We start from the raw sequence: 21,608 nt of genomic DNA, 5'->3' as shown, positions 1-21,608 counted from the left end.
TAGTTGTTTTTCGTTAATACCTGAAGGGGAGTTCCATTAATTATCTATGTGGCCTGTTGTTGTAATCCAAATCATGTAAGATATCCCGGTAGTGGTATGTTTGTTTGTAAGTGAACATCTGTACATGACTAGTCCCAGAGTGTTAATGAAAGAATGAATATTGGAAGAGCATAAACTGCTTTGGTTTCATTCTGTGTGGCATACTACATGTAACAACGTATCTCACTTTCTTGGTGTGAACTTGCGACTTTTGTTAGATTTAATGGTGGGTCAATATTTACTACAGGGCACCAATAACGAACTCGGGTGCTTTATGTTTCAAAGGCGAACCCATAGAAAGCGTTTTAATTCATAGACCGCAATAAATATAGACACAGAACTTAGTTAAGCACACACACACACACACACACTGACACTCCCTTTTTTGACAGACTCTAAAGAGAAGCTGGTTGTGTACGCTTGAAATACATATATGCTATGCAATTATTCTTTTCATCCTTAGGTAGGCATGTTGAACATGGAGGTGATGTACATATACATTTCATTGATATTCCTATCAATCTGTCAACCGTGAAGATCCGGGTCACCCATGCATGTCGAACGAGGCGACTAACGGGATCGGGTGGTCAGGCTCGCTGACTTGGTTGACACATGTCATTGCATCCCAATTGCGTAGATCGATGCTATGCTGTTGATCACTGGCTTATCTGGTCCAGACTCGATTATTTTCGGACCGGCGCCATATAGCTGGAGTATCGCTGAGTGCGGCGTAAGATTAAACTCAGTTTTATTCACATATCCAACAGTCACATATCTACTACACAATCTCGCTAACTGACCCAATTTCAGCCTGGTTGTGTCACATCTGATTTCCCTGGCTAAACATAGACTCGGTATTGCACCACAGCTTGACACGAGAACCTGCTGTATGCTTTAAATGGGCGCTGATCTATTTCTTTAAGCGCATCAAAAGAGGAACCATTTGTTGTGTTCCAAAGGAACAGAGGATCAGAGGATTAAACGATAATATTTTGATTGAATAATAAATGTATTCGGATGTCAAAAGTTAGTATTAATGTATTTTTACTTACGCAGACGGGGCGGTGGGGTAGCCATGTGGTTAAAGTGGTCGCTCGTCACGCCGAAAATCCGGGTTCAATTCCTCACATGGATACATTGTGTGAAGCCCATTTCTGGGGTTCCCCGCCGTGATATTGCTGGATTATTGGATTAGAAGCGGCGTAAAACCAAACTCATTCACTCACTACTTACGCAGACAGAATACACCCACTGGTCTCACGCCGCTTTTAAGATCAAATAACTGAAAATACCGCTGCAGTTCGTAGACTCTTGTGAGTTTTGTTTTGACAGTCCAGAGTACAAATCGTGAATCTGCACTCATTACATCCGGGTCTGATATGTCTGAGTGCCGTTGCCAATGTCGGATTAAAACTGACAAATATTTTTTATCTGAACAATCTGTACATTTGAAACCCATGCGTTGTATTGATGTTCTCAACATATTTATATTTTTACAAACACAAATGACAGTGTAAGGAAACGGCTGTCACGGACGTCCACACACACCCTCCTGCACCTGCATGTGCAAGAGCACCTGCCAGTGCACCTCCTGCAGCTCGTCCAGCCAGTTAACAATAATCATCCCTCCTCTCGGATACATACATTAAGTGTGCATCCTTCCACCTGACCGTAGGAATGGTTTTTAAGAATTTGTCAGCGAGTTCGTTTCTTGAATGTTTCAAAGCCCAAGCGGTATTTTATCCGCTCGTCTCAAAAACTTCCTGCCTATATAAAGTAAATACATGCTTAATTATAGTCAGAAGGGTAGTTAACTCTCTTGATGTCATGACGTTGGGCGAATTTACTCGCCCTGGGCTGTCAGTGCACTGACCAGACACGACTAGGGTCACTCGGTGCTTTGTTCACCACAGGGGGAAGATATTATACATTTTAATTGATTTACATTTTGTGAGCATGAAGATTTTCATGTTTTAAAAGCCTTTGAAAGTTTTTCCGATTAACATACGTGATTTTATTAACTTGAGTAGGTTAGATGAACTGAAAGTCAAGACAATTTGCCTCAATGTAAACTCATTGGATATTTAATACTGAGTTGTTATTTATAGAATCACGAAGCATGAAAACCACGAGAAAGCATGAAAGCAGAAACATTAATAAACTTCAACCATACCGGTAATTACTGTCTACTCAATCAAGGCCCTAAATCTTGCTGTTTATGGATTCTCGGCCTTAAGTCTTACTGCTTCTCAAGGACCGAAGTCTTACTGACCACGGGCTGTAATCGTAAGCCTTACTGTCGGCGACCGTACCTCCTATACATAAGCGCTAAGGCAACCGAAACTACTATACATGTACTAAGGCGACCTTCACCCCATTAAACAAGTGTTAGTTAAGACGACCAGAACTCCTATACATCAGCTCTACGAAGACCAAAACTATTCTAAATAAGCCATAAGACCCGTACAGCAATTCATAAACACTAGATGACCGAAACCCCTATGTACAAGCGCTAAGACGACGCTTACTCCTATACATTAGCGCTAAGACGACGCTTACTCCTATACATTAGCGCTAAGACGACCCTTACTCCTATACACATGCCCTAAGACGACCCTTACTCCTGTACATTACCGCTAAGACGTCGCTTACTCCTATACATTAGCGCTAAGACGACGCTTACTCCTATACATTAGCGCTAAGACGACGCTTACTCCTATACATTAGCGCTAAGACGACACTGACTCCTCTACATTAGCGCTAAGACGACCCTTACTCCTATACATTAGCGCTAAGACGACCCTACTCCTATACATTAGCGCTAAGACGACCCTTACTCCTATACACATGCCCTAAGACGACCCTTACTCCTGTACATTACCGCTAAGACGACGCTTACTCCTATACATTAGCGCTAAGACGACGCTTACTCCTATACATTAGCGCTAAGACGACGCTTACTCCTATACATTAGCGCTAAGACGACACTGACTCCTCTACATTAGCGCTAAGACGACGCTTACTCTTATACATTAGCACTAAGACGACCCTTACTCCTATACATTAGCGCTAAGACGACACTTACTGCTCTACATTAGCGCTAAGACGACCCTTACTCCTATACATTAGCGTTAAGACGACCCTTACTCCTATACATTAGCGCTAAGACGACCCTTACTCCTATACATTAGCGCTAAGACGACCCTTACTCCTCTACATTAGCGCTAAGACGACCCTTACTCCTCTACATATGCCCTAAGACGACGCTTACTCCTATACATTAGCGCTAAGACGACGCTTACTCCTCTACATTAGCATTAAGACGACCCTTACTCCTATACATTAGCGCTAAGACGACCCTTACTCCTCTACATTAGCGCTAAGACGACCCTTACTCCTCTACATTAGCGCTAAGACGACCCTTTCTCCTATACATTAGCGCTAAGACGACCCTTACTCCTCTACACATGCCCTAAGACGACCGTCATTCGTACACATAAGCACAAAGTGAGTGAATGAGTTTAGTTTTACGCCGCTTTTAGCAATATTCCTGCAATATCACGGCGGGGGACACCAGAAATGGCTTCACACATTGTACCCATGTTGGGATTCGAACCCAGGTCTTCGGCGTGACGAGCGAACGCTTTAATCACTAGGCTACCCCACCATCCCCCATAAGCACAAAGACGACCGTAACTGAAATATATAAGCACATAGGCTAAGACATTGGCTACCAGTTAGGGCCAGAATTGACTTTAAGATCCTCTGTCTGACGTACAAGTGCCTCCATGGTTTGGCTCCCCCCTACTTGTCTGAACTCCTACATCCGTATGTCCCCGCACGCAACTTGCGCTCAAACACACAAAACCGACTGGTCATCCCATCCTACAAACTGAAATCCTTCGGACACCGATCGTTCTCTTACTCCGCGCCTGTGCTCTGGAACTCTCTCCCATGTGCCCTTAAAAGCTCTGCCACAATTGACATTTTTAAGTCCAGACTTAAAACCCACCTTTTCTCAGTATACTATGTATAACTTCATCTGTAAATACTCCAGTGTAAATATTCTGTAGCGCTTTGAGCATGCCTTAGGGTGTGGAAGGGGCGCATTATAAATATGCATTTATTATTATTATTATTATAGACAACTCCTACGCATTAATACATTGACTTATTATCGCAAGATCTCCTTGTGACCATGGTGTCGACAAAATGGTTTGCATATGACCTGAAGACGACACAAGGAAATGCTCTAAACCAGGTAATATCATTGAATTTAAAACACCTCGTACTTTTGAAGAACAACGTTTTCTTTCTTATCGATTTCGAGAGGATCCTGTGCAGTTCCCAACGGAATATAAATAATCTACTAAGCAACGTTTGAACAATACGTCATTATGGCCCCTAGGCTTGTTGACTGTATTTATTGTATTGCTGGTTGATTTACCGGGGCTGCCATACAAAAAAGGATTCACATAACAATAGGCAAGTGTAAACAAAAATGTAGTTTCAGCTTTAGATCATTTAACAGGCGACAGTGTTGAAAACTTAAACCGAACTGTTGACTCCGAGAACATTAAGGTCTTCAATACTGAAGTAAATACGTATATATATCAAGCAAATTCTGATATATTTGTTTGCGGTCAGACGGTGGCAACTACCCAGTTTTTAACGTTGACTCACGAACACTGTGTCTCTATATTGTGGCCCTATAGATACTCAGCAGAGAGACATCACCTGTGGTGTATCTCACGCAGATATACTGTTGAAGTTTTCATAATATGGAGACGGATCTTTCATGAACACGAAACGGCTGACATCTAGCCCTGAAATATGTTAATAAAAAGTTCTTAGATTTTCTAAATAACCTACGATGAAAATGAGCTCAGGGATTTTCTTCATTTTCAGAGACTAAACAAATCTGCAGTTGCTTGGAGTTACACAAGCCTATTATCAACCTGGCACTGACTAACCATTGAAAGTGCGTGTGACAAAACTATTTACTGTAGGCTTGTCGAAGTTAAAATTCATTTTATTAACAGAAGAACTGAGTTGATGGTTCAGCAATGTCTGGGTTGTTGATTTTCCATTAAAGCGTCGTACTGGTATGAATAACACATACCTTCTTTTATCATCTAATGGAGAGTGTTATCGGTGCAATAAAGCAATCTGATAAACTTGGTATCCAAATCTCATAACTATGCAAATTACGACAATCCACGAACTACTTTCTCAAAACTCCATACATGCCATGCGAATCCTAAAACGTTTAACATTTCATTGATGACGTCGTCGCGAGTTTAAATTGCGTGGACGAGTTTGTAAGCAAACATGGCTTGCCCCCATTATCAAAATTAGTGATTCTATAAGAATTGATGACAGAGGTTCTGGAGTCGTTATTGCAGTAATTGACTTTGGAAAACATGAAACGGAGAACTTCGTTCAAATTGAAGGTACGGATTGTTAGGCACGAGTGACAGACGATCGTCTAAGAAAGGTACCAACCAAGGATTTCGATCTATCGATCACAACAAAAACGACGACGAATCGATTCCGTCAGGTATCAGAAACTGATATTGATGAGGTGATTACCCGCAATGAAAATAGAAACACTACCAAGAAAACCCTGCCTGATTTTGTTTTACAATGATATTAATGGGGTATGCACATTAGATGAAACACCGAGAACAAGTAGGGCTGGTCTACGTTAACGCTCATCACGTACCGCATGTGCATTTGTTTCACTGTTCCATCTACTGCGCTTACCCCTTTGTAATACAAACCAATAATAGCGATTTGAATCTATGATCGTTTGTTAAACAACTTTTATCCTAAGTTGAATAAATTTCTGAGATTTAAATGTTCATTTGGCAAGGTAAAATTATGAGGATTCGCAATCTTAATTTCACTTAATTTGATTTACTTTATTGTTTAAAGTGAAATTCATCGGTACGTTTTCACTGCAAACAGACTATTTGTTTTTGCAGGGAATTCTTTTCACATGCTGTAATAGGCCATGTTTAGGTGTATACGTCTTAAGGCATGATTGACGTTAAATCACGTTTCCTTTTGACGTGAATGCTTGCCACTGAGGGACTCATGTTAAATGACCGACATGACTAATCTATTACCACCACGGTTGTAAATGAATTAGAATAATGTCACCTGGGCTCATATGACTTAATGATTGTCTGTAAATTGAAGAAGAAACGTGTGAGAAAATGCTTCTTGCCTAGCGGTTAATGATTGACCCGTGAAGATCCGGACTAGAATTGATCTTCAGTAACCAATGCTTGTCGTAAGAGGCGACTAACGGGATCGGGTGGTCAGGCTCGCTGACTTGGTTGACACATGTCATCGGTTCCCAATTGCTTAAATCAATTCTCATGCTGTTGATCACTGGATTGTCTGGTCCAGACTCAATTATTTACAGACCGCCGCCATATAGCTGAAACATTGCTGAGTGCGGTGTAAAACTATACTCACTCACTCACTCGGTCAATGACCTGAAACCATACTGTAGAGCAAGGGGGATGACCTCAAAGTCCATGGTGTAAAACCTGTAGGAGTATTCAGGTGATGGCTGGGGTTTCACAAGTTTCATTTTGAATCATAAAAATATATTGAATGTCAGACAGACCATATTGGACATCTTTTTATGACGTTCGTCTGAGAGCACGGCACTCTCCTTCTGTTCATCACCGGTTCTTTTGTAGATTCGGATAACTTCGATTCTGCGATTTGGAATCTACAAAAGCATAATATTTAATTACATCACTCTTCGTACTGATTATCACATATTTAATTGCAATATATGTACTTGTAGTTGGACGATGGGGTAGCCTAATGGTTAAAGCGTCCACTCGTCACAGTTCGATACGATGTGTGAAGCCCATTTCTGGTGGACCGCCTCCGTGGTGTAGTGGTTAGAGCGTCCGCCCGGAGAGCGGAAGGTCGCGGGTTCGATCCCCGACCGCGTCATACCAAAAGACGTTAAAATATGGTACTTGTTGGTCCCTGCCTGGCGCTCGGCATTAATGGGTACAACAAGGACTGGTCAGCTCGGAGTCAGTATAATGTGTCTGAGTGGGGTATTCATGCTTCACTGCGGCATGGTATCTCAGTGGGCTAGCACTATAAAACCAGCTTAAGTCTGGGCTAGTACAAGCAGCCGCACATACACATACACACGCATGCACGTCGTCATATGAGCGAAATATTCTCAAGCACGACGTTAAACCCAATTTCACCTCACCACCATTTCTAGTGTCCGGGATATAGATGGAATATTGCTAAAAGAGGAGTAAAACATACCGATTACTTGCAGTAAAATAACGGATCATTGACCTCTGATTCTAGCGTATAATTCAATGATAGGTAAAAGACTGGAAATGAATACAAGAGGCATGTATAACATACAATTGTTGAACGATACACTGACCGCTGTGACATCCTATATCGTGTTACATTATTAAAAAAAGGGGGCGGTGGTAGTTCAGTAGTAAAAGCGTTCGCTCGACACGCTGAAGACCTGGGGTCGATTCCCAAAATGGGTACAATGTGTGAAGCTCATTTCTGGTGTCCCCCGCCGTGATATTGTGATATTGATGGAATATTGCGAAAAGCGGCGTAAAACTAAACTCACTTGCTCACTCATCATTACAAGAATTTACTCCGAGAAATGGCCTTTTCTTTTTCATTAAAAACATATCGATCTTTTTAGACATGAATGAAGAATGAAAACAAATTGGTATAAACACTATTTCATAAAGATTCATAAAAGCATTATCGTATCGCATGGTGACAGTCACTGGATTGTCTGGTCCAGACTAGATTTGTTTACAAACAGCATCGTACAAATATATATACTCGTGATATAGTCACAATGGTACAATCGACTCTGCTTTAAGTAGAGATTTCTTCTGGATGTGGAAAGGGTTTTGTCGCTTCTATTTGCAGGTGAAACTCATAGTAATCCGGTTTCGGCGAAACCGGTTCTAGAGACTAGAGTCACATTTAACTTTAGAACAATTCAACTCCTCGAGTTTGTTTGTGGCGGTTTATAAGACAGGGGAAAACCTGCCTCCGAGGTTTAGGTTGGAAATGTAAACACTTTGGAGAGGCAAACGATCGAACCTAATCCTGTTTCATGAAAATCGACTGAACCGGTTACGGATTGGCGTCAAACATTCTTTTTTAGACAAGAATACTTTAAAGTTTGAGTTTGTTTGTTGCTGTTTATAAGCGAGTTAAAGACATGTAAACAGTTGTGACCCTCTGGTACAGTTTCTTTGCATTGCTTTTCCTAACGTTTATACCTTTATTTACAGTTTCCCAGTATTGCTTTCATCCGTGAAGATCCTGGTTACAATTGATCTTCAACATCATATGCTTGTCACAAGGGGCGACTAATGGGATCGGGTGTCAGACTCGCTGACTTGGTTGACACATGTCATCGTATCCCAAATTTGTAGATCCATGCTCATACTGTTGATCACTGGATTGTCTGGTCCAGACTCGATTATTTACAGACCACCGCCATATAGCTGGAATACTGCTAGGTGCGGCGTTAAACAAAAAACCAGTCAACCGTATAGCTTTCCCTACGTTGTTACCTTTTAGTATAGTTTCAAAGTATAGCTTTCCCTAACGTTTCTTGGTATAGTTTCATAGTACACCTTCCCCTAACGTTTCTTGTTATTGTTTCACAGTATAGCTTTCCCTAACGTTTCTTTGTATAGTTTCATAGTATAGCTTTCCCTAACGTTTCTTTGTACATGTATAGTTTCACAGTATAGCTTTCAATAACGTTTCTTGGTATTGTTTCATAGTATAGCCTTCCCTAACGTTTCTTGGTATTCTTTCACAGTATAGCTTTCCCAAATGTTATTACATTTTGGTATACTATCGCAAAACCTGAACGCAACAACTTCACTAGAGGAAATTTAATACATCCTGATTCTATTTTAATAAATATATATCTGCTTGTCCGAGAATGAATATCCACGGATGTGTACGGAATGAACAGGGACAGCTGTGGAGCATGTGGCTCGCACATGGTTAGTTTCAATCGCCGAAATAAGAGCAATAATGTATTTCATATGTGTCACTACAGTTCATGACAAAAGGCCTGATCTGCAGCTGTTAAGGAATGTGATATAGCATGGAATTATACTTGTGTCATGCTTTGTGAAAACGATGTCTTCTTAATATATTTATTAAAACTGCACACTCCAACTCTGAAAACGTTCATTTGAAATTAGCTTCCAGTGGAAAACATCGTTTCAAGTATAAGAATTGAATACAGCCGGCATATGTCTAACGAAGCTTTGACAACGTCACGTGACTTCCTCTGTCATAATGTAGGCCTCTGCTATAAAGGGTTAACGAGACATCTCACGAATCACTCACCTCACTAGCTCCTCGCCTTGCTGTTTGTTTGCACCGAAACCTAAATCAGTACAATGGCAGCAGCGCTAGGCAAGTGGCAGTGTTGTCCTGAGCTCACGACTGGATTCGAGGAGTTTATGGACGCGATCGGTAAGTGATGATTGTTATGACTGTTTTATTTCATGTAATGATGTTGCATGTTTATTTTCAATGTTATAAGGGTGCAGTGTATTATCAATATAAATGTCCGAAAATAAAACATAAAATCTCAATTGGACTTGAAAACCTGTAAACTATATAAGTCTACTGTCGTTACGTTCATGTAATGAATGATATTGCATATCTATTTTCAATTTTTCAATGTAAGGGTGCAGTTTATTATCATTAAATATGTCCGAAATTAAACATAAAATCTCAAATGGACTTGAAATCCTACAAACTATATAAGTCGTTATGTGTCTAAGGTATGTTGTATGATATATCCGTATAATTCAGGCACATGGTAAAGTATGAAAAAATTATAACGGCACAATATACTCTGGGGACTTCAAACACACATATGCACCGGCTGAGGCGGAACATTTGTGACAAGTATTTGAATTATCGAAGGATACTGTGCCTATTTTCTGACCTGAAACCACGCGGGGTCCTGAAATAAGACTTGTAGCGGGTAAATCATCACATGATGTATCAGGGCACCTGACGAAGGAGCAAGCATACACTCAAACACGTCGTGTTATTCACAATAAAGAAGATGACATCCACAAATCTTGCTTTTCCTACACTGGATTCAGTTGGGTTAATATATATCTTCTGGAAAATATTATGTAAAGTGAAAAAAGGGATACCATCCAAAAATAAACCAACAATTTATTGGGCTATTCAAAGCGCTCAAAGATCAAAATGTTGGAAAGGTTATGCAATGGTCGATTGACTCACATTGTGCCCACGTGTTGTGTGTGGTTTGTGTGGGCCTAGAAAACAACAGCTGAACTATTGTCAACACTCGGCCAAGTCGTTATGGTTGAAGAAAAGGATAACAAATAGGCCTCCCTCTGAATCCCAACACATCATGTGTGCTGAGTCGCCTGTCAGGAACTTAGTTAGATGGCGCTACATATATCCTAACACTCACGTGACCGCACTCCGTCAACATCACCACACCTTGGTCCCGTCCACGACACTAGGTTGGAATCCGCCAGGGTGATAACGTCCATGGCCATTTAACAGGGATGCGTTGTATATAAGCTCCTAGTATGGTGATCTGCCTTCAGTTGTTGGCGATCTATAGCCCATTTATATATTGTGTTGTCCCCTATAGTTAAAATGTTTTAGATTCAATTACTAGTTTTACATACATATCTGTGATACTCTAGTTGCTTTACTGTCCTTTGTCGGCAGGTTATAATCTCTCTATATATTCTCTTTCACTGTCAAGTGTTCTCGTCACGATATGGCTGAAATATTGCCGATGTGACGTTAAATACTAACTCAATCACTCACTCACCTTGTATATAATGAATTCGCTTTTCAATAGACCGAGATTATGAACACTAAAATATATCTATTATCTATATGTGTGAAATAACCGTGGTAACGTTTAAACCTGGCAACAAAATTTCAAAATGTTTGTACAACTTCCAGGTTTGTGTTATCATTTGATCCGACTACTCGAAAATATGTTAATAATATCATATGTTTATAATATCATATGTTTATAATATCATATGTTTATAATATCATATGTTTATAAGTTTTTATGTAAATACATTTATTGCATGATGAAAACTTGAATTTTACCTCTAATAAAGTGTAAATAAACTTAAGTCGGTTCAGTAGGTGAAAGTACAAATGCTCAGTATTTTGTAAACAAATGTGTCAACATAACCAATTACAATGCAGAATCTAAACAATACAGCTATGTGCATTAGCAGCTTGTATCGAGTATAAACTTTCTGACTATAAAGCATTTTACATTTTGTAGTACGTAACATATAATATTTCCACCGTTTGTTTTCGAGACTTGTTTTTCTATTTTGGGAAAACGGATCAAACAAACATACGTTATGGCACATGTGACGTGGAATAAAAGAGGGACTACACCTGATAGTGCCCATTTATAGTTACTGCTTTATGAGCGAGCTTTCCTGGCTTACATTCAGGTTACTGGGCAACGTTCCAGAAATTAACCGTAGCTCTAAGGTGATCGTGACTCCCATACTTTAACATGATAGTACGACTGTCATAGCGCTAAGGTGATCGCAACTTCCATACTTTAACATAAACGTACGACTGTCATAGCGCTAAGATGATCGTAACTTCCATACTGTAACATAAATTTACGACTGTCATAGCGCTAAGATGATCGTAACTCGCCTACTTTAACATAAATTTACGACTGTCATAGCGCTAAGGTGATCGTAACTTCCATACTTTAACACAGACTCACAAATGTCGCAGGGTTGCAATCGCGTAGAAATGGGCTCTGGTCTTAGTTAGCATCAATCATCCTCTCACGTCCAGATTGCTAGACTTGCACTGGTCAAATATAGCATTGGTCCCTCGCTTAAACCAAGAGTTCTTAAAACTTACCCTGGACCTGTAATAGCAGCCATCTCCAGACGCTAACATCCATGATGCTAGGATTGACTCCATTGTTGATCGCAATATATATTCATGCCAATAATGGTTGTCACCCCCCTCCCAACCCCAATCCCTTTATTAAAATTGAAGGGGGTGACAGCCATTATTGGCATGAGTATATTTTGATACTTTACCTGCATGCGAATCAAATTTATCTCAATATCACACAACAGGGGCGTCGGAGGAAGAGCGCCAGGCATCCCAGGGATCCCCGTTCACAATGGAGATGTCACGTGACGGTGACACTTGGGAGGTAGAGATGTATTACCCAAACAACGCAGCTTTGTCCCGGAAGTACTCCTTTACATCCGGTGTGGAGTTCAACTATCCCGGACGTTCCCCTGGCCACGCAGTGACGGTAAATATACGTTCTGACAGGTTCCAGGTTGTGCCCCTCTGCCACAGGGGCGTAGGTTAAGGTTACCTGGTTACACATTTAAAGCAATGATGTAGGTTAACGAAACCCGGTGACACAATCATGTAGGTTAAGTCAGTAAGTGAGCGAGTATTGTTTTACGCCGCTTTAGCAATATTCAAGCAATATCACGGCGAGAGACGCCAGATATGGGCTTCACACATTGTACCCATGTGGGGAATCGTACCGGGCATTCGGCAACCACTAGGCTACACCACCGCCCCATATAAGTTAAGGAAACCTCGTCACACAGTGATGTAGGTTAACAAAACCCAGTCACACAATGGTGTAGCCTAACATAACATATCACATTTTGTATATCACACAAAAAGGTCACACAATAGTGTCGCTTAACGAAACCCAGTCACACAATGGTGCAGGTTAACAAAACCCGGTCACATAATGGTCTAGGGTAACGAAATCCAGTAACACAATGGTGTAGTTTAACATAACACGGTCACATTTGAGGGTAGGTTAACCAAACCTTGGTCACACAATGGTGTAGGTTAACGAACCCAGTCACACAATGGTGTAGGTTAATAAAACCCAGTCACACAATGGTGTAGGTTAACAAAACCCAGTCACACAATGGTGTAGGTTAATAAATCCCAGTCACACAATGGTGTAGGTTAACAAAACCCAGTCACACAGTGGTGTAGGTTAATAAAACCCAGTCACACAATGGTGTAGGTTAACAAAACCCGGTCACACAGTGGTGTAGGTTAATAAAACCCAGTCACACGATAGGTTAAACAAAACCCAGTCACACAATGGTGTAGGTTAATAAAACCCAGTCACACAATGGTGTAGGTTAATAAAACCCAGTCACACAATGGTGTAGGTTAATAAATCCCAGTCACACAGTGGTGTAGGTTAATAAAACCCAGTCACACAATGGTGTAGGTTAATAAAACCCAGTCACACAATGGTGTAGGTTAATAAATCCCAGTCACACAATGGTGTAGGTTAATAAAACCCAGTCACACAATGGTGTAGGTTAATAAAACCCAGTCACACAATGGTGTAGGTTAATAAAACCCAGTCACACAATGATGTAGGTTAATAAAACCCAGTCACACAATGGTGTAGGTTAATAAACCCAGTCACACAATGGTGTAGGTTAATAAAACCCAGTCACACAATGGTGTAGGTTAATAAATCCCCCAGTCACACAATGGTGTAGGTTAAGGTTAATAAATCCCAGTCACACAATGGTGTAGGTTAATAAAACCCAGTCACACAATGGTGTAGGTTAATAAAAGTCCCAGTGTAGGTTAATAAATCCCAGTCACACAATGGTGTAGGTTAACAAAACCCAGTCACACAATGGTGTAGGTTAAATAAATCCCGGTCACACAATGCTGTATAAATCCCAGTCACACAATGGTGTAGGTTAATAAAACCCAGTCACACAGTGGTGTAGGTTAACAAAACCCGGTCACACAATGGTGTAGGTTAATAAAACCCAGTCACACAGTGGTGTAGGTTAATAAAACCCAGTCACACAATGGTGTAGGTTAACAAAACCCGGTCACACAATGGTGTAGGTTAATAAAACCCAGTCACACAGTGGTGTAGGTTAATAAAACCCAGTCACACAATGGTGTAGGTTAACAAACCCAGTCACACAATGGTGTAGGTTAATAAAACCCAGTCACACAATGGTGTAGGTTAATAAAACCCAGTCACACAATGGTGTAGGTTAATAAAACCCAGTCACACAATGGTGTAGGTTAACAAAACCCGGTCACACAATGGTGTAGGTTAACAAAACCCGGTCACACAATGGTGTAGGTAAATAAAATACGGTCACACAATGTATTAGGTTAACAAAACCCGGTCACACAGTGGTGTAGGTTAACAAAACCCGGTCACACAGTGGTGTAGGTTAATAAAACCCAGTCACGCAATGGTGTAGGTTAACAAAACCCGGTCACACAATGGTGTAGGTTAATAAATCCCAATCACACAATGATGTAGGTTAATAAAACCCGGTCGCACAATGATGTAGGTTAATAAAACCCCGGTCACACAATGGTGTAGGTTAATAAAACCCAGTGACACAATGATGTAGGTTAACAAAACCCGGTCACACAATGATGTAGGTTAACAAAACCCGGTCACACAATGATGTAGGTTAACAAAACCCGGTCACACAGTGGTGTAGGTTAATAAAACCCAGTCACACAATGGTGTAGGTTAACAAAACCCAGTCACACAATGGTGTAGGTTAATAAATCCCAGTCACACAATGGTGTAGGTTAACAAAACCCGGTCACACAATGGTGTAGGTTAATAAATTCCAGTCACACAATGGTGTAGGTTAACCAAACCCTTGTCACACAATGGTGTAGGCTAACGAAACCCAGTCATACAATAGGATAGGTTAACCAAACCCGGTCACACAATGGTGTAGGCTAACGAAACCCAGTCACACAATGGGTTAGTCAAGGCTAACGAAACCCAGTCACACAATAGGGTAGGTTAACCAAACCCTGGTCACACAATGGTGTAGGCTAACGAAACCCAGTCACACAGTGGTGTAGGTTTGTCAGGACAACACCATTGTGGACGTAGGTATTCGCGGGTGATGTCAGGGACTTTGGGTATACGAACCTGTGACGACGGGACATTTATCTATGACTGTGATTTGCTTTGATAGGGCGTGGTCACAGTGGCCGGCGACGCGCTTACCAGCAAGATGAAGTTTCAGATCGATGGCGACGTGAAGCGAGAGTGGGAGACCGAGACAAGGAGAGCTGGAGACTATCTGGAATACGTGAGTATTTAATAAAGCTAATATCTGGCAACACGAATACATTGTCGTTTCATTCAAGCTCAGATTTAGAATATAACAAAGCACTTGGTTGGTTGGTTGGTTGGTTGGGTTGGTTGTTGTTTAACGCCGCACTCAGCAGTATTCCAGGTATATGACTAATCGAGCCTGGACCAGACAATCCAGTGATCAGCATCATGCATGAGCAACGATTAACGCAAGTAGGATACGATAACATGTGTCAACCAAGTCAGCGAGCCTGACAACCCGATCCCGTCAGTCGCCTCTGGTGACAAGCATGGGTTGCCGAAGACCAGTTCTAACCCGGATCTTCACGGGTGGTTTGTCTGAGTATTTAAAGGCTGCTGTCGTTTAACTGGAACATTGGTGAATATTGCTAAACTAACAAACAAAAACAACAGCTTTTAATATCATGGTGTACGAGTGAGTGAGTGAGTATGGTTTTACGCCGCTTTTAGCAATATTACAGCAATCTCACGGCGGGGGACACCAGAAATGGGCTTCACACATTGTACCCATGTGGGGAATTGAACCCGGGTCTACGGCGTGACGAGCGAACGCTTTAACCACTAGGCTACCCCATCGACCCTCATGGTGTACGAGCTGGGTTTGACTCGGGCTTGAACAGTGTCAGCTTAATCTTTAAGTAGGGCACAGGAAATCTGGGTTCTTTTGTTTGAAAACATTAGTTCGTGAACATTCTTGCATCCAGTAATCTGTACCCCGGTGTTAAACAAAAACCCTGACAGCAGCATGACATTTGTCACACTTGTTGTTTCTTCAGAAAAGCATATTCAAGGGAAAGGAGATGGTTCACAAGCTCAAGAAGATCTGATGTGCTTGCACGAACTTGACGAACTTGACGTGCTTGCACGATTAAAGAGCACGAACTCCTCCGACCTTGGCACTCGTCACCTGCTGTGGATCGGAATAACGGAAACTGCCGACACTTTCTGCCTGCTGTCTTGTTGTTTTAGATATCGAATTCATGCAAACGTGTGTTCATAAATATGCATAAGCTTAATAATATGTTTGTTACACTTGAAGGTATGTAGTTTTACGAAGACATTTTGCTTTTGGATATCAATAAGAGCGATTAGAGTGTATTCTGTTATGTTAATGAGTATTGGCATTACTGTGCAGAACAAGAATGAATAGATAGAAGCTGACTACATCTGTTTATTCAACCGTAGAACGAATATGCCTATTTATTTTCTATCATTAGTTAGTCCCTGTCGCTTTAAATGCCTATGAATTTGATAACATCCTTTCGAATGTTTAGGACGGACGTATATAGACCCTGGGCCTCCTTTCACAAAGCACTAAAGTGATCGTACTGACTGACTGACTGAGTTTGGTTTTACGCCGCTTTTAGCAATATTCCAGCAACATCACGGCGGGGGACACCAGAAATGGGCTTCACACATTGTACCCATGTGGGGATTCGAACCCGGGTCTTCGGCGTGACGAGCCAACGCTTTAACCAGTAGGCTACCCCACCGCCCCTAAAGTGATCGTAAGTCACTAAGGTAACCTTAGTGTAATGTTAAGGAATGGGAGTTAAGGTTAACCTTAGTAAAGGTTGCTTCGTGAAGGGGCCCCACGTTCCTGTTGTACAAAAACAACTTTAGCGCTAATACTACCTTAAGTCTATGTTAAGGTATGGGAGTTACGGTCACCTTAGCGCTAATTAAGATTGCTTTGTACAAGGGCACCCAGACAAATAGAATTCGTATCGCAAATGCCTTAAGCGGGGAGGGAGAATATAAACTACGTACAAAATCATATTTTATTGTACCCAGTACCAGAGTACTACACTACCAGCTTTTTGGGTCTAATGTTTGTTTCGCGAACTACTGTCCGTTTCCTTCAGGTGAGAACTTATTGATCAGGCGTGAGAGTCAAATTGTTAACGTGTCAAAAGTTAGTGTACATTAAGACAAATCACACAAGTGGTTCTGTTGTGTATACTACCTCATTGCAAGTGTTTCGAGAAACCGTCGAAACAAATCCAGCCGAGCGTAAAGGCAATGATAGTAGTGAGAGAGTTAAAATTTGAACATGCCTTCCCGACCTGTATCATGTATTTAAACAATTCAGTTAAATAGTCTGGCCTGACCAAGATTTGAAGAATGATAGTTTTTAAACAGAGTGTATAATTGAGGATCTTGACAGGCTGAAAGTTCTTCAAACGGACGCCTCCCACCGCTAGTCATCATTATCAACAGTATATTGTGTAGACATGTAGTTTGTTGGCATTTTGTGTTTTGTGTCAAATAAATAAAAAATATCAAAAATCTCTATTGTCTGCTTAACAGTTTATTGGTACTGCATTCGGGCCCGAATGAATGAATGGGGCTTCACACTGGTTTTAGCAATATTCCAGCAACATTCAACAAGGGTGACACCACAAATGGTCTTCACACATTGTATCAGAGTAGGGAATCGAACCCATGTCTTCGGCGTGACGAGCGACTGCTTTAACCGCTAGGCTACCCGCTGCCGGAAACGTCCATGTACTGTGGACTGTCTCCGTGGTCTAATGGATAGTGCGTCAGCTGGAAGAGCGGGAGGTTGGTGGTTGTCTCTGCGCGTCAGCTTGAAGAGCGGGGAATTGGTGGTTGTCTCTGTGCGTCAGCTTGAAGAGCAGGAGGATGGTGGTTGTCTCTGTGCGTCAGCTTGAAGAGCAGGAGGATGGTGGTTGTCCGGTTGTCTCAGTGCGTCAGCTTGAAGAGCAGGAGGATGGTGGTTGTCTCCGTGGTCTGTGTAGTGCGTCAGCTGGAAGAGCAGGGAGGTCGGTGGTTGTCTCCGTGGTCTAGTGGATAGTGCGTCAGCTGGAAGAGCGAGGAGGTTGGCGGTTTGTCTCCGTGGTCTAGTGGATAGTGCGTCAGCTGGAAGAGCGGGAGGTCGGTGGTTGTCTCCGTGGTCTAATGGATAGTGCGTCAGCTGGAGAGCAGGAGGTTGGTGGTTGTCTCTGTGCGTCAGCTGGAAGAGTGGGATGTTGGTGGTTGTCTCTGTGCGTCAGCTGGAAGAGCAGGATGTTGGTGGTTGTCTCTGTGCGTCAGCTGGAAGAGTGGGAGGAGGTTGGTGGTTGTCTCTGTGCGTCAGTTGGAAGAGCGGAGGAATTGGTGGTTGTCTCCGTGGTCTAGTGGATAGTGCGTCAGCTGGAAGAGCAGGGAGGTCGGTGGTTGTCTCCGTGGTCTAGTGGATAGTGCGTCAGCTGGAAGAGCAGGAGGTCGGTGGTTGTCTCCGTGGTCTAGTGGATAGTGCGTCAGCTGGAAGAGCAGGAGGTTGGCGGGTTGTCTCCGTGGTCTAGTGGATAGTGCGTCAGCTGGAAGAGCAGGAGGTCGGTGGATTTGTCTCCGTGGTCTAATGGATAGTGCGTCAGCTGGAGAGCAGGAGGTTGGTGGTTGTCTCTGTGCGTCAGCTGGAAGAGTGGGATGTTGGTGGATGTCTCTGTGCGTCAGCTGGAAGAGCAGGAGGTTGGTGGTTGTCTCTGTGCGTCAGCTGGAAGAGCAGGATGTTGGTGGTTGTCTCTGTGCGTCAGCTGGAAGAGTGGGATGTTGGTGGTTGTCTCTGTGTGTCAGCTGGAAGAGCAGGAGGTTGGTGGTTGTCTCTGTGCGTCAGCTGGAAGAGAGCAGGAGGTTGGTGGTTGTCTCTGTGCGTCAGCTTGAAGAGCGGGGAGTTGGTGGTTGTCTCTGTGCGTCAGCTTGAAGAGCAGGAGGATGGTGGTTGTCTCTGTGCGTCAGCTTGAAGAGCAGGAGGATGGTGGTTGTCTCTGTGCGTCAGCTTGAAGAGCAGGAGGATGGTGGTTGTCTCCGTGGTCTAATGGAGAGTGCGTCAGCTTGAAGAGCGGGAGGTCGGGAGGTTGGTGATTAGATCCCCGGGTGCAAGGACTGGTCGGCTCTGAGTCAGTATACTGTGACTGAATGGGGTATCGGTATTAAACGCTGACATGGTATTTCACCTTCATTATCTAGACCCTTTCACTTTACTGAACCATTGTACTGCGGTAAATGTATACATCGTGCATTAGAGGGAAGGCTGAGACAATGTGATCAGATGTTGTAATCTTAAATAAACCGTCATTCGAGCACCTACTGATATTTTACGTGCGCATCGTATCGATCGTACAGCGCACTAACAGTATTGGCGATTCGGCGCCTGACTCTGAGGGCATGGGTTCGAATCCCGGATGGAACTCAACGCAACAAAAGTACTAGAATATGTACTTTACTGAGAAAAAGTAATCCCAAATATAACATGTTACATTTGACCACTTTCTAAATGGCATTGTGTATTCACTTCTAAACGTTGCAGATTGGATGCATATGAGTAAAGCCTTTGCATATTTGTCCCAAAGGCTTTCACCACTCCTCACAGTAACAGAAAACCAAAACTTGAGGTATTTGTATAAAAGGTTTAATTCACTTCTCAATAAAAACCGTGGGAAATACAAGCTGTGGCGGTACTGTCAAGGTTGGACAGGTCAAAGTTCAAATTGTGAGGATGCTGGGATACTTGGTGACTAGTCAAGGTAAAAATAATCCCAAGTGATTTCATATTCACAGTAATGACAATGAAAATGACATGACCAATGAAAACAAATGTACATTGTGTTATAATACACAGGAACAAATGACCCCAGTGTAAAACAATGGCAAAAACATCACACCAGTGAAAACATTTACACATAAATATAATACATATTCAGTACCTCGCATAGGAGCTCGTTAGGGAACCAGTTGATATTCTGGGAGCAAATACTGGACATATCTCCTCAGATTTTACAGTTGGACACACTGAATATACTATAAAAATGTCCTGAAAGACCAACTCGAGCAAGCAAGTCTGCCTATAAGCATTTACCACTCATCCCATTATGTGTTTTATTTCACGGTTAAGAATATCTTTGAAAGTTGAACTCTTTAACTTTAGTTCTGACCGAGTTTACATGAACGAGAATGAGTCTTTGTACATTTTACTATTTACCACTTGTCAAAGAATCAATTTGTTCATTTACTGGATAGATGTGGGTATTGTCACACAGCCTTCCAAATGAACTGTTCCTTTACCCGTTTGAGAAGGATAGTTATTTCTGATTTAATATAAATTAATGAAAAATTCTGTGGAATTAAGTGAAAACAAATCTAATGTAACTAGCATTTATTTCATGGGAAGGGTGTTACAATTATATATATATATTTATTTCAACGTTTTGTGTCGATCTATGAAGTTTTACGCTGCTTTTAGCAATATTCCAGCAATATCACGGCGGGGCACACCACAAATGGGCTTCACACATTGTACCATGTAGGGAATCGAACCCGGGTCTTCGGCGTGACGAGCGAACGCTTAACCACTAGGCTACCCCACCGCCCCCGATCTATGAAGAATAAAGGGAGAAAACCAAGACTCACATACACCTTATTGGACATTGATGACCATGTCTATTGCCTTCTAAAACATTACGATATGCATGGACAACATACATCAAAATATCACAGATATGCAACATACAGTGAAGGAGTAAGGGTCAATAGAAGTGGACACGGATATCACTGAAGTGTGAGTGAGTGGGCTGAGTTTAACTCTACTTCTAACAGTTACCGTTATATCAGGGCGTGGCAGCTTGACAGGGAAGACCGGAAAGAAGATGCAGGTCTTTGATATTTAGCACTGTGACCATGGGTATGGTGCCGACAAGCTAAGATATGAAACTCAGGGGAATCCTGGATTCGATCCCATGGTCAGTTTCTTACAAGCCTAAGGAACACTGCATTATAGTGGCGCATTATACCACTGGGCCACCCAGCCCAGACGATATAGTGTTGTAGTGAATCTCATTTACCTGAAGGAATGACCTCATTAGAAATTTCAGTTACTAGCCAAATTATTTGCATGGCAATCTTAGATATGAATGGGTGTTTCTGCAGGACTTTGCGGATCAATTGACAATATTCCAGTAATATCAAGGTGGGGAAATAGGCTTATCACACCGTACCCACGTGGGGAATCGAACCTTGCATTCGGTGTCACGCCCAAACAAGGCCTCACCACCACCAGTCAACCCCTACGGCCCCATCTTACATTAAATAGTTACATGATTAAGATGGAACGGTTCGGTCATACATGCCCTCATACTCAATGGCGTGGGTATTGATTGTAATACCAATCACTTTATAGTCTGGTCCAGACTCCTGTACTGATAGCCAGTTATGGTACACCTGGAATATTGCACGGTAGGTTCATCGTGCATGTATTGGCTAGTCTGGGTTGTCAGCACAATCACTTACCCTGACTTAGCTGATCCACTTAGTAACC

General features: G+C 42.1%; 1 protein-coding gene across 1 annotated transcript; it reads left to right on the top strand.

The window, feature by feature from the left end:
- The first annotated feature begins 9,483 nt into the window (after nt 1–9,483).
- On the top strand, nt 9,484–15,283 carry LOC124278698. Its single transcript, XM_046714469.1, has 3 exons — nt 9,484–9,579; nt 12,246–12,430; nt 15,150–15,283. The coding sequence occupies exons 1-3, from the start codon at nt 9,504–9,506 to the stop codon at nt 15,276–15,278; spliced, it is 390 nt and encodes a 129-aa protein (XP_046570425.1). The 5' UTR covers nt 9,484–9,503; the 3' UTR covers nt 15,279–15,283.
- Nucleotides 15,284–21,608: the final 6,325 nt, after the last annotated feature.

Source organism: Haliotis rubra, unplaced genomic scaffold, assembly GCF_003918875.1.
Source record: "Haliotis rubra isolate DU_JTF1 unplaced genomic scaffold, ASM391887v1 Scf240, whole genome shotgun sequence".
NCBI lineage: Eukaryota > Metazoa > Mollusca > Gastropoda > Lepetellida > Haliotidae > Haliotis > Haliotis rubra.
Note: the sequence above shows the minus strand (reverse complement) of the source record. Positions and strands in the feature narration are given on the sequence as shown.